A 26,977-nucleotide genomic window follows, 5' to 3' on the forward strand; every position below is an offset into this window, starting at 1 on the left:
GTTAAACTAGATAATTAAATGCACTTACTAGACATCCACAGAAAATTCTATCCAACAGATTTTTTTATTGTGCTGGGGGTTCATTGTGGCATTTACAAAACTTCTTACAATATATCAAAGATATCATACTTGAATTCAACCCCTCCACCCTTTTTCCTTATCTCCTCTCCCCCCACATTCAACAGATGTTGAATACAGATTCTTCTCAGCAGTTCGTAGAACATTCTCCAAAATAGATCACACATTAGGTTATAAAGGAAGTGTTCATGAATACAAAAATTTGAAATAATTTCCTGTATCTTATAAGATCATAATGGAACAAAATTAGAAATCAATAGCAAGAGAAACTACAGGGTCATTGAAGAAATCAGGGGGGACATTTTAATATTCCTAGGATAAAATTAAAATGAAAATACAGTTTACCAGAACCTCTGGGATATAGCAAAGGCAGTGCTAAGGAGAAGTTCATAGCTATGAATGCCTACATTAAAAAAATCAGAGATCTCAAATGCCTACCGTAATGATATACCTTGAGGTCTCAGAAGAAAAAGAAATGAGCCAAACCTAAAATTAGTAGATGGAAAAAAATAATAAATATCAAGGCAGAAATTAATGAAATGAAGACCAAAGAACAATATAAAGAATCAATAAGCAAAAAATTGGTTCTGTGAAAAAGATAAACAATATTGGCAATCCTTTAACCAAATAAAGGAGAATATCCAAATCAATAAAATTAGAGGTGAAAACTGGGACATTACAAGAGATACCAATGAAATCCAGACTATTAGGGAATATTTTGAAATTTCTATTCCAATAAATTAGAAAATCTATAATGGAGGAGATAAACCAATTCAAAGTATATTGTATGTATCTATGGAATTATTGTATGTATCTATGGATTTATCACAATGAAACACTGTTATGTTTATTGTTAATGTATGCTAACAAAAAAGTAAATCTACTGTATGACATTCTAATTTTAAGAACAGAAAATCTAGAAGAAATGGAAAAATTTCTAGATTCAAATGACCTGTCAAAATTGAGCCAAGAAAACATAAACAACCTAGACAGATCTATAATGAGCAATGAGATTGAGGCAGTAATAAAAGGTCTCCTGCTGGGCACTGGTGGTTCATGACTGTAATCCTAGCTACTTGGGAGATAGACATCAAGAGGATCTTGATTTGAGGCCAGACCATATCTCAAACATACCCAACACTAAAATGTGCTAGCAGATCGCTTAAATGGTAGAGCACTTGCCTAGGAAACCTGAGGCCCTGAGTTCAAACCCTAGTGCCACCAAAAAAAAAAAAAAAAAGTTTCCCAACAAGGAAAACACCAGGACCCAGTGAATTTACTGCTGAATTCGACCAGACCTCTAAGGAAGAACCAATGCCAATGCTCCTCAAACTTCCCTAAAAGTGAAAGGGAAGGAATACTACCAAACTCATTTTACAAAGCCAAGATTACATTGATACAAAAACCAGAAAAAGATACAACAGAAAACAAAACTACAGACCAAATTCCTTGATGAAATAGATACAGATGTCCTCATAAAATACTCACAAACTGAATTCAACAATATGTTAAAAAGATGATAAATCATGATCAAGTTGGTTTCATCATTCCAGGGATGCAAAAATCGATCAATATATACAAAATCAATAAACAGCTGGGTGCTGGTGGCTTATGCATGTAATCCTAGCTATTCAGTAGGCAGAGATCAGGAGGAGTTTGGTTCAAAATCATCCCTGGGCTAATATTTTGCGAGACCCATCACAAAAAAAGGGATAGCGGAGTGGCTGAAGTGGTAAGGACACCTAGTAAGTGTGAGGCCCTGAGTTTAAATCCCAGTGTTGACAAAAAAAAAATCAACAAACATAATACAGCACATTAAACAGAATTAAATAACCACAGGATCATCTCAATAGATGTAGAATAAAGCCTGTGACAAAATTCACATCCTTTCATGATAAAAGCCTTGAAGAAACTTTGAATAGAAAGATCATTCTTCAACATAATAAAGACTGCATATGACCAACCAATAATTGACATTGTAGTGAATGGGGAAAAAAGTGAAAGCATTTCCTCCAAAGTCAGGAATGAGACAAGAGCATTTACTCTCTCCACTCTTAATTATGAAAATGTTTGAATTATTTGTTTGTTTGTTTTTTTGAAGTACTGGGGGTTGAACTAGGGGGCCTTAAGCTTGTTAGGCAGGCACTCTTCCACTTGAGCCACTCCACCAGACCTTGAATTCTTACTCACAAGAAGAAGACAAGAGCGAGAAGTAAAAGAGATACAAACTGCAAAGGAAGAAGTGAAATTACCCCTATTTGCAGACTATTTGCTCCTGTACTCAAAAGACTAAACACTCCATGAGAAAACTCTCAGATCTGATAAACACTTCTTGCAAAGTAGCAGGATACCAAATTGGTATGTAGTTTTTCTACATACCAAAAGCGAACATGCTGAGAATGAAACCAAGGAAACAATCCCATTCACAATTGCCTCAAAAATACTCAGGAATAAATCTAACAAAAAGGTGAAATGCCTCTCCAAAGAAAACTACAAATCACTAAAGAAAGAAAGAAATTAAGGAAGACACTAGAAGTTGGATAGACCTCCCATATTCATGTATCAGCATAATGAATATCGTGAAAATGTCTATATTACTGAAAGTGATGTACAGATTCAATGCAATCTCCATAAAAATTACAATGACATTCTTCACAGAAAGAGAAAAAGCAATCCTAAAATTCATATGGAAAGACAAAAGGCCCTGAATAGCCAAAGTAATACTAAGTAAAAAGAGTGATACTGGAGGTATCACTGTACCTGACTTCAAATCACACTATGCAGCCATATTAATAAAAACAGCATGGTACTGGGACAAAAATTTTAAAATCCATGTAGCTCAGTGGAATAGAATAGAGGACTCAGATATAGGCCCAAATAGCTACAGCCATCTGATTCTCCACCAAAGTGCGAAAAGCATGTTGCAGAAAAGACAGTCTCTTCAACAGATAGTGGTAGGGAAACTGGATATTCACATGTAGAACACTACTAGATTCCTATCCTCTTGCCCTGTATAAAAATTAATTCAACGTGGGTCAATGTTTCAGCTTGGTAGCACATCCCAGTAACTTGGAAGACAGATGCAGGAGGTTGGCAAGTTTGAGGCTAAGCCAAGCAAAGTCAGGAAGATCCCATCTCAAAAATAAAATACAAACAGAAGAACTGGGGATGTGGCTCAAGTGGTACCTGCCTGTAATCCCAACTACTTAAGAGGCAGAGGTGGGAGGATCTTGCTTTTAGGCAGGCCTAAAGCAAAATGTGACTCTATCCAAAATTAACCACAGTAAAAAACAGGACTGGGGGCATGGCTCGACTGGTAGAGCACTTGTGTAGCAAGCAGAAGGCCCTGAATACTAATTCTTGTACTGCCAAAAAGCAAAGTGCTAGCATGCTCAAGCCTAGGGTACAACCCAAGTGCTGAAAAAAAAAAAAAGAATGATCTTAATGTAAGACCTTAAACTTTGAACAAGAGAAGATAAGGATAGCTAGGCTAAGATGGCCAGGAAATTAGAAAATTTATCAGAAACTAAGCCTGGGTCAGGAGCAGAGACAGACAGAGGAAATAAGACTAAAAATTACTATAATAGCAAGAAATTAAATCAACTAATCAAGAATGTACAGATCTGCACTATTCCATCATCCTCCCTTTTCTTTTACATGTTAAATGAAACACACTGTCCCTAGATGAGTCATTAGGTCCTGGAATAGAAAAATGCCTGTTTTTAAAAAGATAAATCTATGATCAGGAAGCGTCTTTACAAAAGGACCATAAAGAGCAGACACCCTTGTCAGTAGACTTTTTGAATTTAAGGCAAGCTATATCCTTTGCTCCAGGCTTGGGTGTTAACATCAAAGTAGGATAATTGGGAAGTTGCTAGGTAACCAGTTCTGACATTCAGTGACCAGTTCTGTTCTGGAACTGTCTCCCAGCCCTATTAAAGGACACAGATACTCTGAATGAAGACTGCACATTGAGCCCTTTGCTTCCACATTCTGACAGCCTTGTCAGAAGGCGCTGCTAACTATTTTCCTTCTGTCCTTGCACCCTTCTCCATCTTCGAATGCTGAATAAATCTCTGCTGTCCTGCAATCTTGTGTGCCTTCTTTATGGATTATGTCAAAATTCATTTTGTCATTATTCCAAGATTCTAGGGGTCATAATATCTCCTCTTTTCCAAACACTCTCCCAGTGACAAAACTACTAGAGGAAAACAAAGGGGAAACACTTTAAGACATAGGTATTGGCAGTGACTTTCTGAATAGAACTCCAATAACTCATGATATAATAGCAAGAACTACAAATGAATCATATCAAATTAAATAGTTTTTGCACAGCAAAGGAAACAATTATCAGAGTGAAGACACAGCCCACAGAATGGGAAAAGATCTTTGCCAGCTATTCACCTGACAAGGGGTTAATATTCAGAATGTATAAAGAACTCAAAATATTAAACACCAAAAGAACAAATAATTCAAAAAAGAAAAAGAGGAAAATAAAACAAGACTAATTCAGTCAATAAATGGGAAATGAATTAAACAGACAGTTCTCCAAAGAAAAAAGTACATATGCCCAACAAATACATGAGAAATTGTTCAATATCCTTAGTCATCAAGGAGTTGCAAATTAAAACTATGTTGAGACTCTATGTCACCCCAGTCAGAGTAGCTATGTTTAAAAAAGCAAACACCAACAAATACTGGCATGGATGTGTGCGTGGGGTGGGTGTGGGGGAAGGAACCTATATATACTTGTAGTGAGAAGGTAAATTAGTCCAGTAGCTATGGAAATCAATTTGGAGGTTCCACAAAAATAGCACTCACATAGATCCTGCTATACCACTCCTGGGTATATACCCAAAGAATCAAAGTCAGCATGCAATAGAGACACCTGCACACTCGTGTTTTTTGTGGTTCTATTCAAAATAGCAAAGTTATGGAATCAGCCTAGGTGCCCATCTACAGATGAATGAATAAAGATAATGTGATAGATATACACAATGAAGTATTATTCAGCCTTAAAGAAGACTGCATTTAGTTGTTTGCAGGAAAATGGATGGAACTAGAGATCAAGTTAAGCAAAATAAGTCAATCTCAGAATGACAAATATCACAAGCTTCCTCACATATGAAGAATATAGATATTTTTCTAAAAGACATGAAAGTAGAAAGTGTGCCACACCTGTAATACCAGCGCTGAGGAGGTTGAGGCACTAGTATGGCAAGTTTGAGGTCAGTCTGGGTTACATAGCAAGGTCTAGGCCAGCCTGGACTTCATAGTAAGACCTTGTTTTAGAAAATAGGGGAAAGAGAAGAAGAAAGAGAAGGAAGAAGAGGAAGAAAAAGAAGAGGAGGAGAAGAAAACTATTTTGAGGGGAAACGGTACCAACAGAAGGCAGGAGAGGGACAAGAGAGGGAAGGGGGTCAATATGATCAGAGTACATCGTACACATGTATGAATATATAATAATGAAACATTTTATTTTGCACAGTTAATATATGCTAATAAAAGAATATTTATGACCTTCATAAAGATTTGATTTTAAGTCTTTAAAGAGATTTAATTTTTATCTTCATACTTTTGGATCATTTGAATCTTGTTTAGCTTGTCATTAAAAAGTAAAATTGAGCCAGGTGAGGTAATGTACACCTGTTATCCCAGTGCTCAGGAGGTGGAAGCAGGAAGACCATGAGTTCAAGACCAGACTGGGCTACATAGTGACGCTGATTTAAATTGTTAGTTAAAATTACTTAGCTGGTATCTTGCTTACATTTCTACTGAACAATGATGAGGGCAATTGACTGTGATACCAACATCACCTAGAAGAAGAAACCAATAAAGCAAACAGAAAGCAGTCTGATGTCCTATTATGATAAGGGATTGGGGTTCAACTTTCATCAGACACCTGATACCTTGAGCAAAACCCACCACTCTCTGAGATTGTTTTTCCTCAAATGTAAAACATGGTAATCATATTTGCCCTAGCAACTTGATAGGGTTTCATTGAAAATGAAATGATGTGGAGAGCACTTTGAAAACCATAAACTGCAACATAAAAATAAAATACATATTACAAAAATACAATGTTGGCTGGTGCTGGAGGTTCAGGCCTATAATCCTAGATACTTGGGAGGCAGAAATCAGGAGGATCTCAATTTGAAGCCAGCCCCAACAAATAGTTGGCGGGACCAAAAATACCCAACACAAAACACAGCTGGTAGAGTGGCTCAAGTGGTAGAGTGCCTGCATAACGAGCATGTGGCCCTGAGTTCAAACCCCAGTACCAATAAAAAAAAAAAAAAGGCAAAACAGAGCTAGTTTCAAGGTGCAGGTATCATTTACTGTGTGATTTTTTTTTTCTTTTTATTTCTTTTAAAGAATTTAAATTTATATACAAAGTCTATGTAGCCCAGGCTGGGCTGGAACTCTCAATCCTCTCATCTCAACCTTCAGAGTACTGGAAATTTAGGCATGTGCCTCCACACTAGGCTTAGTGCGAGATCTTGAGCAAGGTATTACACAATTTTGTCGTTCAGTTTCCTCATCTATACACTGGTAAGAAGAGTTAAATGTGATAACGTACTTATAAAGTATTTGGTATATAATTGTTCAGCAACTGGTAATGCTATTATTATAATTATCTTTCTCCCTCTGAACCTCCCTCTTTCTCTTTTCTTCCTTTTTCCTCCTCCTCCTCTCTCTCCCTCTTCTCTCACTCTCTCTCTTTTTTTTTTTTTTTTTTTTTTTTGCGTTACTGGAGCTTGATCTCATGGCCTTCACCTTGAGCCACTCCACCAGCCCTATTGTTGTGAAGGATTTTTCCAGATAGGGTCTCGGGGAACTATTTGCCGGGCTGGCTTCAAACCACCATCCTCCTGATTTCTGCCTCCCGAGTAGCTAGGATTACAGGCGTGAGCCACAAGGAGGGTGTCATGTTTATCCTTTCATCTCTAACATCTGACACAGTGACTGGCAAGTTGCAGACTCTCCAGAAATGTGGAATAAATTAATGATTAATGGAATGAAGTAGAACGCTAAAGATGCTTTAGGGTATCTCAGATTCCCCATCCCCGGAGAGTTAGAATTAACAGCAAAGAAAGGAAGTACTAAAACCAAGGGTTGAGAGTGCACACAAATAACTGCTGAGCAAAGCGTCAGCTTTAATAGTGACAGGAGGGACTTTTTCCAAAGACAGAATGCACACAGCAACATTAAAAACCGAGGGCCATTACACTGGCACGCAAAACAGACGTGGGTCTTGTGCTCACGGAGCTTACAGTCAATATCCAATACACACCCATCATCACATTTGGGTTTTGGACTTATCTCAAAGGAATAAACTTTCAGGGAAGCTTCTTATGTAACGCTGACTTTCCAGCAGCGTTCAGCCGGAGCTCAGTAAATGCTTAGGGAACGAATGATGAAGCACAAAGCAAAGTAACCAGTTGCCCTAGCGGAAGTGGAGGCTAATTCCTTCCATTCTGAGAATTCTTCCCTCAAACGAGCAAGCTCCTTAACCACAAATCCTGGGTTTCCAACCCACATTCTGCAGGGAAACGGTGAAAGAGACACGTGAGAGGCCCAGTCTTTGGATTGCAGCCATCCCAGACTGGGAAAGCATCCACAGGATTCATCACATGAAGACCCTAAACCTTGCAGGCGGAGAGACGATCCCACGCCTTCGCAGTCAGCTGGTTGCAAACAGCCGAAAGGTCACGCCCCCAATCGAAACCAGCCAATCCAAGCTAGCGGACTCGGCGGCGCGGTGTCTTCTGGGATCTGCGGCTCCCGGGGATAGGCGTTCCTCTTGCTGGGGACTCCAATTCCCGGCGGCCCCCGCGCCCAGCTATTTGACGAGGGAGGAGTCTGGAGAGTGCGAGGGTGGGGAAACAGGCCTTGCCTCTCCCCTTCGCTGTGAGGGGTACTGTGGGTCGCGGAGTGGTACGAGTTCCACGTGGTCTGGTGACTGCGGCTCGCCCACCTCGCTGCTCCTTGAGTCTTTGGGCCTCTGGGCCCACTTCCGGCCGAGATGCCGAAGGTTAAGGCCGGGGCGAGCGGCCGCCGCCGCGCGCGACAGGAGCAGCGCGGGGAGCTGAAGCGCGCCGGCGGTGCGGATAGCCGGGAGGGAACCGGGGTCTGGTCGGGTCTTCCGGCGCGGCGGGAAGCGGGAGGCGCGGGAGGCCGGGGCTTCCTCGCATGCAGCAGGGATGGACTTAAGACAGTTGTCTGTCCCCGCCTGCAGGGGGCTGATCGGTGGCCTCAATGGCGCACAAATCTCCCCACTACCATCCGCTTTCTTCTGTGGGACGGCGTCGATCGTAGTTGGGAAATGAAGCTGTTTCTTGTTTTCTTCCAGGACTCATGTTCAACACGGGGGTTGGGCAGCACATTTTGAAAAATCCTCTCATTGTTAACAGCATTATCGATAAGATGGGTGTGCGAGAGGAAAGGGAGAAAGTGATTGGGTTGTTCATTTTACTCTTTAGGCTACTTAGCCTTCCGGACGGCAGCCTTCTCGGGCAAGGGACTTTTCGCCCCTTAGGTGTGTCCCCCAGCCTCAGGTGACCCTAGCCAGAGTTAAAGAGCAGACTCCAGGGAATGCAGTTTCTGGATCTCTGACAGGTTGTCACAAGCAGAGGGAGAAGACTCCGGTGTGGCCCCAGAGTGTGTAACCTGTGAGTCAGAGTCCCAGGGAGGCAGATACCAGCTGAGCACAAAGATAGTGTAAATTACAGAATGCAGTGTCTTGTGAAGTCACGAGCTCCCTGTTACTAGAATTGTTCATGTGAATTTGTGTGATTACCTTAAAGCCTTGGTTTTAGCAGTTTCTTCTTCCCAAAGTTTCCTTCCCTATGATACTTGTATGGCTGCCTTCTTCTGGGTCATCAGGTATCAGCCTACAAGTCACCTTCTCAGAGGGGCCTTCCTGACCATCCAGTGTAAAGTAGCAACCTAATGTCCCCTATTTTAAGTCTCTGTTCAGCACTAACTATTCTTTCCTACTTGGTGGTTTGTTAGTTGTCCTCCCATCATCACCATTAAAATGTGTTTCATAAGTGCATAGACCTTGTATTGTCTGTCTTGTTTAATACCTTGTACCCAGAACTATAGCAGTCTGTATTGCCTCATACGTGCTCAATAAATACTTGAGTAAAGAAAAATAATACTTGACATGGGCATGGCGATACACTTGTAATCCCAGGTATGGGTTTTTAGTTTGAGGCCAGCCTGTAGTAAATTCAAGAAATAAAATGAATGCTCTGTAAATATTGGTTGAATTAATTAAGAATTGTCTAGGACTCACAGGCTGTCTTTTGCATGATATGTTCCACTCTATGGGGGTCTCACTTTCTTCTGACCCCAAATCCTGTCTTTCTGCGGATTACCCACTTCATAGATGGACTTTTGTAATTCCAGTTTATTATTCTCATCACTCCTTTTTTTTTTTTTTTTTTTTTAAAAACAAGTTCTTTTATTGTTTTTTTTTATTTTTTTTATTTTTTTATTTTTTTTTTCATTTTTCTTTTATTATTCATATGTGCATACAAGGCTTGGTTCATTTCTCCCCCCTGCCCCCACCCCCTCCCTTACCACCCACTCCACCCCCTCCCGCTCCCCCCCTCAATACCCAGCAGAAACTATTTTGCCCTTATCTCTAATTTTGTTGTAGAGAGAGTATAAGCAATAATAGGAAGGAACAAGGGTTTTTGCTGGTTGAGATAAGGATAGCTATACAGGGCATTGACTCACATTGCTTTCCTGTGCGTGGGTGTTACCTTCTAGGTTAATTCTTTTTGATCTAACCTTTTCTCTAGTTCCTGGTCCCCTTTTCCTATTGGCCTCAGTTGCTTTAAGGTATCTGCTTTAGTTTCTCTGCGTTAAGGGCAACAAATGCTAGCTAGTTTTTTAGGTGTCTTACCTATCCTCACCCCTCCCTTGTGTGCTCTCGCTTTTATCATGTGCTCATAGTCCAATCCCCTTGTTGTGTTTGCCCTTGATCTAATGTCCACATATGAGGGAGAACATACGATTTTTGGTCTTTTGAGCCAGGCTAACCTCACTCAGAATGATGTTCTCCAATTCCATCCATTTACCAGCGAATGATAACATTTCGTTCTTCTTCATGGCTGCATAAAATTCCATTGTGTATAGATACCACATTTTCTTAATCCATTCGTCAGTGCTGGGACATCTTGGCTGTTTCCATAACTTGGCTATTGTGAATAGTGCCGCAATAAACATGGATGTGCAGGTGCCTCTGGAGTAACAGTCTTTTGGGTATATCCCCAAGAGTGGTATTGCTGGATCAAATGGTAGATCGATGTCCATCTTTTTAAGTAGCCTCCAAATTTTTTTCCAGAGTGGTTGTACTAGTCTACGTTCCCACCAACAGTGTAAAAGGGTTCCTTTTTCCCCACATCCTCGCCAACACCTGTTGTTGGTGGTGTTGCTGATGATGGCTATTCTAACAGGGGTGAGGTGGAATCTTAGTGTGGTTTTAATTTGCATTTCCTTTGTTGCTAGAGATGGTGAGCATTTTTTCATGTGTTTTCTGGCCATTTGAATTTCTTCTTTTGAGAAAGTTCTGTTTAGTTCACATGCCCATTTCTTTATTGGTTCATTAGTTTTGGGAGAATTTAGTTTTTTAAGTTCCCTGTATATTCTGGTTATCAGTCCTTTGTCTGATGTATAATTGGCAAATATTTTCTCCCACTCTGTGGGTGTTCTCTTCAGTTTAGAGAGCATTTCTTTTGATGAACAGAAGCTTTTTAGTTTTATGAGGTCCCATTTATCTATGCTATCTCTTAGTTGCTGTGCTGCTGGGGTTTCATTGAGAAAGTTTTTACCTATACCTACTAACTCCAGAGTATTTCCTACTCTTTCTTGTATCAACTTAAGAGTTTGGGGTCTGATATTAAGATCCTTGATCCATTTTGAGTTAATCTTGGTATAGGGTGATATACATGGATCTAGTTTCAGTTTTTTGCAGACTGCTAACCAGTTTTCCCAGCAGTTTTTGTTGAAGAGGCTGCTATTTCTCCATCGTATATTTTTAGCTCCTTTGTCAAAGATAAGTTGCTCATAGTTGTGTGGCTTCATATCTGGATCCTCTATTCTGTTCCACTGGTCTTCATGTCTGTTTTTGTGCCAGTACCATGCTGTTTTTATTGTTATTGCTTTGTAATATAGTTTGAAGTCAGGTATTGTGATACCTCCTGCATTGTTCTTTTGACTGAGTATTGCCTTGGCTATTCGTGGCCTCTTGTGTTTCCATATAAATTTCACAGTAGATTTTTCAATCTCTTTAATGAATGTCATTGGAATTTTGATGGGAATTGCATTAAACATGTAGATTACTTTGGGGAGTATCGACATTTTTACTATGTTGATTCTACCAATCCATGAGCATGGGAGATCTCTCCACTTTCTATAGTCTTCCTCAATCTCTTTCTTCAGAAGTGTATAGTTTTCCTTGTAGAGGTCTTTCACATCTTTTGTTAGGTTTACACCTAGATATTTGATTTTTTTTGAGGCTATTGTAAATGGAATTGTTTTCATACATTCTTTTTCCGTTTGCTCATTGTTAGTGTATAGAAATGCTAATGATTTTTCTATGTTGATTTTATATCCTGCTACTTTGCTATAGCTATTGATGATGTCTAGAAGCTTCTCAGTAGAGTTTTTTGGGTCTTTAAGGTATAGGATCATGTCGTCTGCAAATAGGGATATTTTGACAGTTTCTTTACCTATTTGTATTCCTTTTATTCCTTCTTCTTGCCTAATTGCTCTGGCTAGGAATTCCAGTACTATGTTGAATAGGAGTGGAGATAGTGGGCATCCTTGTCTGGTTCCTGATTTTAGAGGGAACGGTTTTAATTTTTCTCCGTTAAGTATAATGCTGGCTGTAGGTTTGTCATATATAGCTTTTATAATGTTGAGGAACTTTCCTTCTATTCCTAGTTTTCTTAGAGCTTTTATCATGAAATGATGTTGGATCTTATCAAAGGCTTTTTCTGCGTCTATTGAGATGATCAAGTGGTTTTTGTCTTTGCTTCTGTTAATGTGGTTTATTACGTTTATTGATTTTCGTATGTTGAACCACCCCTGCATCCCTGGGATGAAGCCTACCTGGTCGTGGTGGATAATCTTTTTGATGTGTTGCTGAATTCGGTTTGCCATTATTTTGTTGAGGATTTTTGCATCAATGTTCATTAAGGAGATTGGCCTATAGTTCTTTTTGGAGGTGTCTGCCTGGTTTTGGGATAAGTGTAATAGTGGCTTCATAAAATGTGTTTGGCAGTTTTCCTTCCCTTTCTATTTCATGGAACAGTTTAAGGAGGGTTGGTATCAGTTCTTCTTTAAAGGTCTGATAGAATTCAGCAGAGAATCCATCAGGTCCTGGACTTTTCTTTTTGGGGAGACTCTTGATTGCTGCTTCAATTTCATTTTGTGTTATAGGTCTATTCAGGTGATTAATTTCCTCTTGGTTCAGTTTTGGATGATCATATGTATCTAGAAATCTGTCCATTTCTTTTAGATTTTCAAATTTATTTGAATATAGGTTCTCAAAGTAGTCTCTGATGATTTCCTGAATTTCCATGGTGTTTGTTGTTATCTCCCCTTTTGCATTCCTGATTCTACTAATTTGGGTTTTTTCTCTCCTCATTTTAGTCAGGTTTGCCAGGGGTCTATCGATCTTGTTTATTTTTTCAAAGAACCAACTTTTTGTTTCATTAATTCTTTGTATGGTTTTTTTGGTTTCTATTTCGTTGATTTCAGCTCTTATTTTTATTATTTCTCTCCTTCTATTTGTTTTGGGATTTGCTTGTTCTTGTTTTTCTAGGAGTTTGAGATGTATCATTAGGTCATTGATTTGGGATCTTTCAATCTTTTTAATATATGCACTCATGGCTATAAACTTTCCTCTCAAGACTGCCTTAGCTGTGTCCCATAGGTTCTGGTAGGTTGTGTTTTCATTTTCATTGACTTCTAGGAACTTTTTAATTTCCTCTTTTATTGCATCGATGATCCATTCTTCATTAAGTAATGAGTTATTTAGTTTCCAGCTGTTTGCATGTTTTTTGTCTTTACTTTTGTTGTTGAGTTCTACTTTTACTGCATTGTGGTCAGATAGTATGCACGGTATTATTTCTATTTTCTTATATTTGCTGAGGCTTGCTTTGTGCCCTAGGATATGATCTATTTTGGAGAAGGTTCCATGGGCTGCTGAGAAGAATGTATATTGTGTAGAGGTTGGATGAAATGTTCTATAGACATCTACTAGGTCTACTTGATCTATTGCATATTTTAGATCTTGGATTTCTTTATTGAGTTTTTGTTTGGATGACCTATCTATTGATGATAATGGAGTGTTAAAGTCTCCCACAACCACTGTGTTGGCGTTTATATATGCTTTTAGGTCTTTTAGGGTATGTTTGATGAAATTGGGTGCGTTGACATTGGGTGCGTACAGATTGATGATTATTATTTCCTTTTGGTCTATTTCCCCTTTTATTAGTATGGAATGTCCTTCTTTGTCTCGTTTGATCAATGTAGGTTTGAAGTCTACTTTGTCAGAGATAAGTATTGCTACTCCTGCTTGTTTTCGGGGGCCATTAGCTTGGTAAATCTTCTTCCAGCCTTTCATCCTAAGCATATGCTTATTTCTGTCGGTGAGATGAGTCTCCTGTAAGCAACAAATTGTTGGATCTTCTTTTTTAATCCATTTTGTCAAACGGTGTCTTTTGATGGGTGAATTAAGTCCATTGACATTAAGTGTTAGTACTGATAGGTATGTGGTGATTCCTGCCATTTAGTTATCTTAGTTGTTTGAAGGTTTGATTGTGTGTACCTAACTTGATGTTACTCTCTACTGTCTTGCTTTTTCTTATCCTGTGGTTTGGTGCTGCCTGCCTTTTCATGGTTAAGTTGAGTGTCACTTTCTATGTGCAGGATCCCTTGCAGAATCTTTTGTAATGGTGGCTTTGTGGTCACATATTGTTTTAGTTTCTGCTTATCATGGAAGACTTTTATTGCTCCATCTATTTTGAATGATAGCTTTGCTGGGTAGAGTATCCTGGGGTTGAAGTTATTTTCATTCAGTGCCCGGAAGATCTCACCCCACGCTCTTCTTGCTTTTAATGTTTCTGTTGAGAAGTCTGCTGTGATTTTGATGGGTTTACCTTTGTATGTTACTTGTTTTTTCTCTCTTGCAGCCTTCAATATTCTTTCCTTAGTTTCTGAACTTGTTGTTTTAATGATGATATGTCGTGGAGTAGTTCTATTTTGATCTGGTCTGTTTGGTGTCCTGGAGGCCTCTTGCATTTGTATGGGAATATCTTTCCCTAGATTTGGGAAATTTTCCATTATTATTTTGTTGAATATATTACGCATTCCCTTCGCTTGCACCTCTTCTCCTTCTTCGATGCCCATGATTCTCAAGTTTGGTCTTTTGATGGAGTCAGTGAGTTCTTGCATTTTCTTTTCACAGGTCTTGAGTTGTTTAATTAATAGTTCTTCGGTTTTTCCTTTAATTACCATTTCATCTTCAAGTTCTGAGATTCTGTCTTCTGTTTGTTCTATTCTGCTGGATTGGCTTTCCGTTTTGTTTTGCAGTTCTGTTTCGTTCTTTTTTCTGAGGTCTTCCATATCCTGGCTGTTTTCTTCTTTATTGTTGTCTATTTTTGTCCTGAGTTCATTTATCCATTTATTCATTGTGTTCTCTCTTTCACTCTGGTGTTTATACAGTGCTTCTATGGTTTCCTTTATTTCTTCTTTTGCTTTTTCAAATTCTCTATTTTTATTGTCTTGGAATTTCTTGAGTGTCTCCTGTACATTTTGGTTGACCCTATCCAGTATCATCTCTATAAAATTCTCATTGAGTACTTGTAGTATGTCTTCTTTTAAATTATTCTTGTAGGCTTCATTGGGTCCTTTGGCATAGTTTATCTTCATTTTGTTGGAGTCTGGCTCTGAGTTTCTGTTCTCTTCATTCCCCTCTGGTTCCTGTACTAATTTTTTGCTGTGGGGAAACTGGTTTCCTTGTTTTTTCTGTCTTCCTGTCATTGTCCTTGGTGTTGTTACTGTCCCTGTACTGTGTGTAATTAAGTATTTTCTAGCTTGTAATAATAACAATGGTAATATTGAGAACGGAAGAGTGAGCTGAGATGGAAAGCAAGAAGTTAAAGAAAAGGGGAAAACAAATATACAGACAAGAGGGAGAAAGCAGAACAAGGTATCAGACAAGAGAGTTTCAAAGGTATAAACAGGGAGTGTTAGTGTACTAATCGACAGTAAGCTGAACAGACAATAGAGAGACAGAGAGAGGATTGAAAATCAAAGATAAAAAAAATAAAAAATAAGTATATGAAAGTAATATCTATTTATAAAAATGAATTAAAATAAAATGGAAAATAGGAAATTAAAAAAAAAAAAAAAACCAAAAAACTTCCAAGTTTATATGCAATGCAATTTCAGTCTTAATAATTTGGATGTCCGTCTTAATCTCCAGTCCTGGAGTTGGTGCCTCAGATGTTGTTCTGTAGTTGTCTCATCAAAGGGGATGCATAAAGTAGAACAAAACTACACTCACACACACACAGAAGAAAAAATAAAAAAAAAGCCCCACCAAGTGTCCCCAGTTCAAATGCAATAGTTTCAGTAAGTTTTTCGGCTTGCAGGTGTAATTCGGTTGTTCTCTCATCTGGTCCGCTTCCCAAGCCGTATGGGCGCCGGCCACTGGCGGCCCCGGGGGCCTCCTCGGTTCTCCGTTTAACGTGAAGTGGAGATTCTCTGCGCCGGCTGGAGATGTGGAGGAGTCAAAGTTATGCCTTTTCTCGGTGATTATGCCTGCAAAGTGTGTCTCCAGCGTCTCTCCAAGATTTCACTATAGGAGGCTCGCTTTCTGCTTCCTACCTCTAGCCGCCATCTTGGAATCTCTCCTCATCACTCCTTAAGTACTCTATCACGGCTAGTTTTCTTTGAAGTCAGGGTTTAAACTATATCTAAACCACACACATTAGTATGTTTGTTCTCCAAAAACACTACATATAAATTCTTTCAAGTATTCCTTGTATATGGATTATTGGTGATTCTCTTTAGTGTTATGGATGATTGAGTGCTAGGAAATGAAATATAGGTGGTGCAAATTACTTTTTCTGGAGATGTAGAGAGTATAGTTAAAGGATCTTTCTTCATAGTTATCAATTTTGGCAGCTGGATGCACACACACAGACCAGTTTTTTGTACTATTTCTTTTAATCCTCATTCCTGAACCTGTATATCACTAAGGATTGAAACTTGGTCCAGCTTGCTGTAATTCTCAGGCAAGTTCATCTTATGTAGTCCTTTACTACTTAAACTTGATAGGGACAGAATTGGTCACAAGAGGCTTTTGGAATCATTTCCACGGTGTAATGCAGGAAACCAATCATAGCAAGATCTGTTATACCTGCTTTTCTGACTCCTAAAGTTGAGAAGTACTTCCTTACATTAGATGTCTTAGGTTTTCATTTGCACCCAATTGAGGTAATTTTGTGAACCACATATATCATGAAGTCTAAAAACGAAGTCAGTAAGATCTCTAAGAATTTTTTTTTTTTCTGGTAGTCTTGGGGTTTAAACTCCAGGCCACACACTTGCTAGGGGCTCCACCATTTTAGCCATGCACCCACCATCCCATTCTTTTTTGTTGGGGCTTCTTTTAGAGATGGTCTTGCTATTTAGCCCAGGCTGACCTTGAACTTGAGTGCCTCCTGACTCCACCTGAGGGCTAGTAGAGTAAGATCTCTTAACTGAGCACTGATAGACAAAGATGTTCAGGTAAACTGTGTGTTCGGATATGGCAGAAGATCTAAAGTTGTGCTTGCTTTTGGGCTGCTTTAAGACCAACTGATGTGGTGCTGGAAGTTGGACCTGGAACTGGCAACATGACTGTAAAGTCAGAAAACGCAAGAAAGGTAAAAGAGGGAGATTTGGTATCAGAAATGACTATGTGAGCAAGCTCAGTTTCTTTATAAATATGCACCTGTTCCAATTTATTGCTATTATTTTCATAGTGAGTCTTTTTTTTTTTTTTTTTTCTTTTCTGTTTTGGTGCTGGGATCGAACCCAGGGCCTCATGCATGCTAGGCAAGCGCTGTACCACCGAGCTACATCCCAGCTCTTCATAGTGATTCTTGATCTCTTATTAGTTTTATCTTTGAAAATATGAGTTCTATTAGGAAAACAAACTACAATAGGAATATTGACAGGGAATTTAATACAGGATTTAGTTACATGTGTGTTGGAGAACTAAAAGAACAAAGTGGGAACACTGAAATAACCCAAAAACAATTGCAAAGAGCAGTTGACTACCTCTAGGCCTGGAGGAACAAAGTAAAGAAGGTGGAGTAACTGGAACCCAGAATTTTACAGGAAAAGGCCTGCAGACCTAGTGTTTGGGTTCCTGACATTTTTTTTAATGAGATGTTTTGTGAGGGTTTAAGCATAATTTCTCTTTACAACTTAAGAAGTTGGGGTAGATGCCTACTTGGAAAGCTGAGGCAGGAGGATCATTGGACGCCAGGACTTTGAGGCCAGCATTGACAACATAGTGAGACCCCAGTTCTTTAAAAAAAAAAAAACCAGAATGTAGAATTTGATTGGATGTTTTAAATTGATTTTTCATTTACATGTGTATACATTGTTTGAAACCCCCCCCCACTTCCGGGCAGAACCTGTTTCACTCTCTTGTTCTCCAATTTTGTTAGGAGAAAACATAAGAGATAATAAGAAATTGGATCTGTTTTAAAAGAAGAATTTAAGAGGTGTTTATCAGGATTCCATTTTTTAATATAGTTTTTGCTTAATAAACTTAAATATTCAGCACTTTAAAAGTTTCTTAATTTCACCAAATGGAATTTAGGTTTAATCTTGCCGAAATTGAAATGAAATGTGTAATCTCTGATTTTGGATAGTGGTATCACTTCCTTATAGATCAAGTGCAGTGCAACAGCTATTGGGAAAAAAACTACAGAACTCACTGTTCAGTCCACAACACTGTAAATAGAAATTGCTTATGCTGTTTCAGTGATAATTTCTTTTAAAATGTCTTGCTGTTATTTTTTGATCTAGTATTATGAGATTTTTTAATTATATACATTCTATAGGATCCTTAATTTTGATTTGAATGCTGCTGTGTATTCTGTGGGCCTTGTTCTCTTTTTAACTACTGACATTTGTTTTCTACCCTAAGAATAATCAGATTTATCTGAGTTAGGGTTTCCTCAAAATTATGGATATGTAGCTTGTTCAACTTAAAATATTATGTACAATTTGCTGTCTTTTTTGTGTCCTTTCCTTGTTTGTTGTTCATATAGCAATTATAAATTTAAAGTTACTGTTTTAACACTCAGAGATTGAAATTAGAAAAAGTATAGGGTGAATAGCAGATTTCAAGTTGTGAGCCTCATGCTTTTTCACAATTTCCTTTAAACAAGTGTTGGAGTGCTCACACATATACGCTTTTTTAAGAATTTCTTTGCTAACTTTTTAGGTCCTTCAGTTTAAATGAATCAAAGACAAATTTTCCTTGTATTTTTTATGGGTCAGATTTTGTATGGTTTAGTGCACCACAATATTGTCTCCATTCTCCCTGTTATGAGCAAAGTCCCTAAATACCAGTTTAAGTAGAAAAATATTAAGCTGGATTAAGAATCTGCGTAAATGCTGTGAATCAACTTCAGCTAGAAATGTAGATCTACAGAGAAATGGGGAGCACCAGAAGTGGTGACATAGTTAACTGTTACACACCTACCTCTGGGCCCATGTGTAATTTGAAACTTTTAAAACTAATAACCATGTATTATGCAGTTTGCAGCATACCCAAAAGAAAATGCAAAAAAGATGTTAATCAAGTATGAAATACTTATTCTTATGGGTTAGAGAGGTCATCTCTGAGAAAAATCAGGTGGTGAAATTTGGGCAAGAAAATGTGAGTTATTTTGAAAGGATAACAATTGTTTTAAAATTTATTTACAGTTTTAATTGTTTAGTCTAAAACTGATAGTATTTCAGAATTTTAAAAATGAAAAAGGACAGTATACCTGATTACTTATTCAAGGTATCTGTATCATGTGGAAAAAAATGAACCATTTAGAGATTCAAGTCTTATCCAAACTTTCAGGCTTTTCCCAGCTGTCATTAACAGATGTGGTTTTTTTTTTTTTTTTTTGGTTAGTACAGGTCATTGCACTACTGCTTAGCCATGCCCCCAGCCCCTAAAAGATGTTTTAAAGATGACTATACTAAACTTAAAAAAAAAAAAAAACAGCCAAAGTGACTTCATTAAAGATATGTTTTTCATTTATTCTGAATCTTATATTGATAGATAATATCAGACGATTTTCAGCATAGCAGATAATATACAGCAAATCCTAACCAGCAAAGGTTTTAGTGACAAATGGGCCCGTTCCATGGATTACTTTATCAGGTAAGTACATTTTTGTTTTTCTAAGTGTTCACATTTCTTTACTGTGATACCTTCAGATTAAAGGCTTTTAAGCGGTATAAGGTGCTACCTGGAAGAGTTATTGCATAGCACTTTCCATGGCATGGAATAGTATTTGGTGTAGAGGCAAATTAGCTGCAGCAGAATGAAATTTCTTTTTTTTTTTAAGAACAGTCCAAGCCAGAAGATTGCCTTTGTTAATGTGTACTGTGGTGTTTACAAGTTCCTCTCTTCCTTCAACCCAATTCTAGCTTGCCCCTTCATAGCCCATAAGGTAGAGAAATCTTAATATGTGTAACTGGATTTGGTTCTTTATATTTCCTTACTGGGAATAGCTTTAAATAGATCTTAAGCATGGAATGTCAGTTTTAATAACTGATTACCTATTTAGTAATAGTTGGTTTGTAGCCTGAGGCAAGTTCTATACATCTTGAGTAAAAGGATGTCATAATTACCTGGGCTATTTAGACCGAAATCTGTTTTCCTTGACCTAAACAAGTATTATGAAAATGGAGTAAGGCTTCAAGTGTTACTCAGGTACATCAATCTGTGTTCCTTGTTCTTACTCATATGACACTTTCAGTTTTTGGCTATTTAGCTAGTTTACTCATGAAAGTATCTATGTTCTATAGCTTGAATTAAGAATGGGGGTAGATTGTTATGAAAGTCCTTGGTTTGACTTTTTTGAAGCTGGAAACATATAACGTAGGACAAATCGAGTTTGTTTTGTTGGCTGGCTAGCAGGACTACTAAGTCTTTATTAGATATTAATCTTAGGAGTAGAACACTATTCATAACTACCTACAGTTTGATTTTTCAGACATTTTAATTCATCTGGACCTCTTCCTCTGGGCCAGCCTGAAAATAATCTCAGATCTAAACAGAAATGTTATACCTTATTTCCCTTCAATCTTACTAAATTTCTTCAAGGGGCAGTTGGCTAAGAAGTCAAGTTGGACAAGTAGAGTATACTGATTTCCACAGAGAGAAACAATGTATATTTGATTTGAACAGCTCAGAGAATGGGTATGTGAAGACTGGTTTCTTCTATCTGAAATTCCAGACAGCCTGTTGAATCAACATGTTGAAATGGAAGAAGTGCCAATGAGTTCTGAAGCCTGGCATAGCAAAAATCTTTAAGATAACTTAAGTCAAATCTAATTTAAGACACGTAGGCTATGACAAAAGGCACCAGAAACCTTAACTAAGGTTTCTTTTATAAATTTAGTTGGGGAATAATTTCTGTAGATTACTGTTCGGAGTGGGTGGGTGTGTAAGTAGGCTCATATATTCATGTATTAGAATTTACAGATCTGTATATCATTACATGCTACAATTTAGCTTTTCAATACCACCCTTTTTGGCTTTTTCTCTCCCTGGCAGGTTGCTACATAGATTCAATGCAGAAGATATCCATTTTTCCTAGCTGTCTGGAAAACAGAATTTTTCAAGGTCAAGATAAAAAGGATTATCTGTTTCTAATATTTGAGAAGATAACTATGCTTTACTCCACTGGGTCATTATTTGCTTGTCTATTTTTCATTTACTACTACTGCTGTATCACTGACTTTCCTGTATTTTTAAGGTGGTCAGTTATAAATACCCAAGCTTTTTTGGTTTTGGTTTGTTCGAATATAATACATAGGGCAGGATCCAATCTGTACATAAATCTTCAAGAGCCACAGGTACGCACAACCTTAAGCTTATCATTCCTGACAGTTTATTGTATAAAGATGTTGCTCTTTTTCTACTTACTGTGATATATGCTGTGAGATCCTTTAGGCCTTTAAGCTCAATCCCTTAAGTAAAGTGAAAGTATGTTCAGCTAGTCATATATTTTCCCGTATCATTTGTTCTTGCTCACATTTATAGTAAAATAGTTTTTGATGTTAATTTGCTTCTTGTTTTTTTCCTCATTTATCCTATATAACTTGTTCTATTAGTTACCTGTCTCTTCAGCTGTCCTGCTGCAGCATAAACTCATGAGGGTTCTGGATAAGTATAAGCCTGCTGCCATCATGTGGTGTCATGCATGTTCTGGATGTGACTCCTTACTCCCTAAAATGAGGAATTCAACTGGATTGAAATTAACAAAATTATGTCTTTTCTTAGGGAGACAGTCACTTGCTAATTTTAAATTTAGAAAAATTGCAATGGGTTTAAAAAAATCAAAATAGGTTTCCAAACCTCTGCTTTCAGCTACTTTGCCACAACTATAGGTTCCTGCTATTTATGACTTCTGGATAATTAAAATTTCCAGTACCTAGTGCTTATTTTTAAGCTATTTAAAAACTGTCAGATTGAGAAGTTTAGTCAATGTCACAAACAAATTTTATTAGCTACTATGTTTAAAATCAATGTAATACTACACAGTCATATTCTAATAAAGAATAGTAGCTATTTCATTTATGTAAGAAAATTATATCTTCATTAATATTTGGCTTGTTTTATACCTAAAGTTTAATAGAAGTGTTTCCAAATAGTTTAGCAAACGTGCATTGAGTAAACTTAGAAAGAAGGTAAATTGTTTGCCTAAACAGATTTTTTTGGGGGCAGTACTGGGATTTGAACTCAGGGTCTTGTGCTTGCTAAGTAAATTCTCTACCACTTGAGCCATACCTCCAGCCCTAAATAGATGTTTTTTGAAATCTGACTTTAAACTTACAGTAAATGCTACTGTATAATTAAAACAACGCATATTCTTAACAGACATCAGCTTTCAAGTCTAAGTACTAAAGAATGTTTAATCCAGAACAAAAAAATTAAACTGACTTAGCTGCATCAAGCTACTTTTGTTATGTGAATGTTAAATATACTTAAGGATTGATATTTTTTAAAAAATCTCACAAAACTACTTTGCAAAGTTCACTTGTACCATCTGTATCCTTACAGAAAACAAAATTTAAGATTTAATTCAGCTTTCTTAGGTTGTTTCCCTATCCCCTGTGAGCTGCTGCTGAGTTTTATTCTCTTTTTCTGGCCTTCGGTTAATCTGAAGGACCACATTATACTACTTCCTAAGATATTTTCTGGTACTAATGTTTGAATGTCTTGACTACTGATCAGAATGAAGTCATCATAGTATTTAAGGCAGCATATTTGTTTATAAAAAAGATCTTTCAAAGATAGTACCCACCTAATGCAGATAGAGCTAATCTGTTGTGCTTACAGGGAGCAAATTTCACATCTTTACTGCCCCTTACAGATTGGTCAGTCTTAAAAACTACATTTTTAAACAGCCTATGTAAGGACAATAAAAACAGTTCTCCATTTTTTTCCTTTTGTCTTTGAAATAAACATAGTGTATCTTACAACTGCAAGAAAACCTGAGTTCCTTCCAAAACAAAAGTGTCTGTGTTGAATTAAACTATCTCTAAACTCATTCCATTTCATTTATTAATAAGCATATTGTGAAAAAAAATCTACATTTGTTATAGATTTCATGTTTACAGAGCTTTTCACCATGGTATTAGGATTTCTGACAGCTACCCTCTTGAGTTATAAACAGTGAAGTAGAGAATTTGGCTCATGTGACTCTCTATTCATAGCTTCCCTTTGGTTCATGAATAAGCTTGTAGTTCCCTTGAGTAAACAATAATAAGATATCCTTGGGAAGTTTTTTTTATTAATCTACTCCTGGACTAGGAACTGAGGGAATACTCCTAGAGAGATATATAAATCTTTAAACACACTATTTACATGAAAAATGGCCAGTTTTCTTTCTTAAGAGTAGCAATTTGTAAAAATCAGTGCTGTCATTTAAAGAGTAGACCACCAGACTTTTGCTGAGAATGCAGTGTTCTCCCTAAACCATATTGAAACATCACACATTAGGTACTGGATGGAGCTAGGTGAGACCTGCCTTTTAAGGCAATGTCAACTCTTTCTCAGCTTAATTCTCTTCCAAGGGAGTTATGTACTGTCTACAGTTCATTTAAACTAACTTCTATTATGAATTACTTTCAATGTACATATATATGCTCATGCATCAGAAGCCAATTTCCTTCAACAGTACATACAGAAGGTAAATTCTGAGGTGCTAATGAACACGTCAACTTAAGTAATGGTATTGGTAAGGATCAAACTGAACTATTAAATTTTTTAATACCACACTGGCACGCACACTGCATATATGTATTATCCTAAGATAAAACTCTTCTCAGAATTTCGTTACTTTTTATTATACACCAACTAGTTTATATTTTAGTTTTTTTACAAAGAAAATGCTAAGAAAATTATAATCACATGTTATATGGTTTTAAAAATCATAATTCCAGATTTCTTTACATGTAAGTTGGAGTGGTCCAGCAGCTATGTCCACTGTCACAGACTTTAGTTCCGTTCGATGATATGGCACATCCTGCAAAATTAACTAATCACACAAAAAGTCTCAAATACAGTAAAAATGTACACACAGTAAGGTAATTTACAATGACATAAGGAATGTAATTTATCTTGGCTGTGCTTCAGAAATTTAGGGTCAGTAGCCTTAGTCAAGGCACAAGAAGATGAGCACAGCTGTCTCTAGGAGTGGCAAGGTATGTACAATCACTGATGAGGTATGCATGCACGCAAAGTATTTAAAACTGCTCAGTCTTGCTATGAAAATTGAACTGAGTTAAAAGGAAATGCTGAGGCTTTCTCCTACCCTCCACTTCTGGATCAAGTCCACAATCTTATTTAATCAAATGGAAAATAAAATTGGCAAGGAGCTCCAAAAGTAAATCACTATTTGGGTAAATGAAACAAAATACTTCACTAATCCCAATTCTTGGTTGTACTTCCTGGATTATAAGCATTTTGTAGACAAAGGAGTTTTTTCACAAAATTGAAATGTCATTTAGGTGAAGGACATTTCTCACAGATACTTGAATTTTAAACTTTCAAATGGCCCTTACAGCTGAACCATTGTATGTTACACTAGTGAGGGTTCGGGGATCCTTTAGCAATAAATTCCAATTTAAAGGGCACGGGGTCTTTTCGGGTTAATTTGCTTGCTGGCTTGTTCTTCTTCTTGTAGAGCTGCACGAAAAGATTTCACTTTATCTTGGAAAAAGCAAAGAAACAGAATAAGTATCATATGTATACATCATATATGTACATATACACAATATATAACTATTGGTCCTATCAGTAACTCTCTTAGAACAATAACTTACTATTTTTCCTTTTGTTCTGTGTTTAGAATCTCAGAACTAAATACGTTGATCAACTGTATGACGTTTCATGATATATTCCTGCAAAAGCCTATTTTTTCTATATGTTTCTCCTTTGTTAGGTACATTTTACAGAGTTTAGTTTTAATTTGAATTATTTTGAGAGTACAGACGTGCTTTACATATGTGTATGTGTGTGAGTACATATGTATATATAGTATGTATAGTCCTACATGTATAGTCTTATCTAAAAAGAACAGAGTCTTATTAAACTGTAAAATAGATATTCTTTCTCTCAATATTAGGAAATTCCTAGTCCCAGTTCCTGCCTCACCTTTTTTTTTTGGTGGGATTTGGATTTGAACTCAGGACCCCTAGCCCATTTTGCTCATTATTTTGGAGATGGGGGTCTCTCTAACTGCCTGCTTGGGCAGGCCATGAACTGCAATCCTAATCTCAGCCTTCCAACTAGCCAGGATTACAGGTGTGAGCCACCAGTGCCTACCTACCTCTACCTCACCTTTTTTTTTGAAAGATAGCTGAATTTAAAAGACACTTGTTTATTCATCAGGGATTGCAAAATGAGATGACAGGCAATGCTTTCTCACTTTTACACATTCTGTCCTGCCGTCTACCATATACTAATCTAGAGTCATGAGAATTAGAAATACATTAGCAAATTGTCAGAGGCAAATTTTAGGGAACTGAAAAGATAAGACATCTTCCTATAACAGTGGTTCTCAACTGGAGGTGATTTTTGCCCCCTCCCCAGAAAACATTTATTAATGTTTAGAGATTTTTTTGTCACAACTGGTGTGGTGGTGCCACTGGCTTCTAGTGGATAAAGACCAAGGATGCTGGTAAACATTTTACTATGCACAAGACCATCCCTCAACAAACAGTTGCTGGCCCACAATGTTCATAGTGCCAATGTTATATATAAAACTCCTACTCTAGGCTGGGGATGTAGTGAGCTCAGTGGTGGAGTATTTCCCTACCATGCATGAGGCCCAGGGTTCACTCCCCAGCACTGGAAAAACCAAAAAAAAAAAACCAAAGAAAACCCCAAAAACAGAAAACCGTACTCTAACCTTCAGAAGAAAAGGAAGATAGCAAATTAGAAGCTCAATTTCTTTCCTCTCTTCAGAAGAACAATGATGTTATTTTACAAAGTTAACTTCTGAATTAGAAAGAAATTTAAAGACTTCTGTATCTGGTGCTTCTTAATATAATAGCTCTTAAACTTCTCATAATAATCCAAAATTATCTGGATATGGTTAAAAAAATTCAAAGACCAAATAATGCATTATCTAGATAATAATTTTTTCAAAGTTGTGGATATGCTTGACATACGTGGAATCTGAGAAAATTAAGGAAAAGAAATTAAAGTTGAATGCCACACATTATAAGAAAAAAATATTAGAATGCGTAGGGTACATTATGATCTTCTAAAATGCATACAGAAAAGCTGACTTTGAATTATAGATTAGGAAAATCATCAAAAATTTAGATCAAGTCTTGAATATGAACAACATGAAAAACAAATGTAAACTTCAGGACAACAGTCACTGAGCCTTACAGGACCTGATTTCTAATAACCAACTTTATGATGGGCCTCTTTTGAAAAATTAAGTAGCCTAGTTGCTGCTAAAAACTAGGAATTTCAATCTGGTTTCATGATGAATTGTGTACAAACACAGAAGATGCCCACTCACACAGAACCGATATTAGTATGTATAAAAAGTATGTATTTGAAGATATGCAGATTAGCGAATTAAAAAGCCAAAAGAAGGGCTAGTGGAGTGGCTCAAGTGGTATAGTGCCTGCCCAGCAAACATGGAGGCCCTGAGTTCAAACCTCAGTACCACTCAAAGTTAAAAAAAAAAAAAAAAAGTCAAAAGGAAACAGTGTGTCAGTAACCCACATGCTTGTCTTCATGAGTAACACATAAAGGGTAGTCACCTTGACACCTTCCCTTTCAGAAATTTTTTTAAAAAACTGTTTTAAGAAAAAAACATGACCCAAGACAGCACTGAAAGATGAAGATAGGTTATTGAAAAGTGACCCTGAATAAGCCTAATCAAAACAGAATAATTCTGACAAGCACAGGCCTATCAAGCTAAAGACTTGAATGGGCATATAAAATTTTTGAGTGTTAAAATACATGTATCCTCCTAATTATAAGGTATTTTTATCTTAAAAGACTAAAAGAAAACATGACTAGGGGGAACTGAAAATGAAAATGTTTAGAAAGAAA

General features: G+C 37.2%; 1 protein-coding gene and 1 long non-coding RNA gene across 8 annotated transcripts in view; one reads left to right on the forward strand and one right to left on the reverse strand.

Annotated features, from left to right (window-relative positions):
• The first annotated feature begins 13,102 nt into the window (after window positions 1-13,102).
• LOC141424195 (uncharacterized) lies at window positions 13,103-22,970 on the forward strand. 2 transcript variants are annotated; one of them, XR_012449163.1, is made up of 3 exons: window positions 15,213-17,033; window positions 19,445-19,546; window positions 20,948-22,970. It is a non-coding gene; the product is annotated as an uncharacterized lncRNA (long non-coding RNA). The 2 variants fall into 2 exon arrangements; XR_012449162.1 differs by having other exon boundaries at window positions 13,103-19,546.
• A 756-nt stretch (window positions 22,971-23,726) lies between these two features.
• Window positions 23,727-26,977, reverse strand: part of Kif2a (kinesin family member 2A) — a 67,696-nt gene continuing 64,445 nt past the window's right edge. For all 6 annotated transcript variants that reach the window (XM_074077429.1, XM_074077427.1, XM_074077431.1 and 3 more), the window contains one exon: window positions 23,727-24,610. In XM_074077429.1, coding sequence (XP_073933530.1) covers window positions 24,525-24,610 — 86 coding nt within the window. In that variant the 3' untranslated portion in view covers window positions 23,727-24,524. The remainder of the gene's footprint in view (window positions 24,611-26,977) is intronic.

The sequence above is a fragment of the Castor canadensis genome, chromosome 6, assembly GCF_047511655.1.
Source record: "Castor canadensis chromosome 6, mCasCan1.hap1v2, whole genome shotgun sequence".
NCBI classification, from domain to species: domain Eukaryota; kingdom Metazoa; phylum Chordata; class Mammalia; order Rodentia; family Castoridae; genus Castor; species Castor canadensis.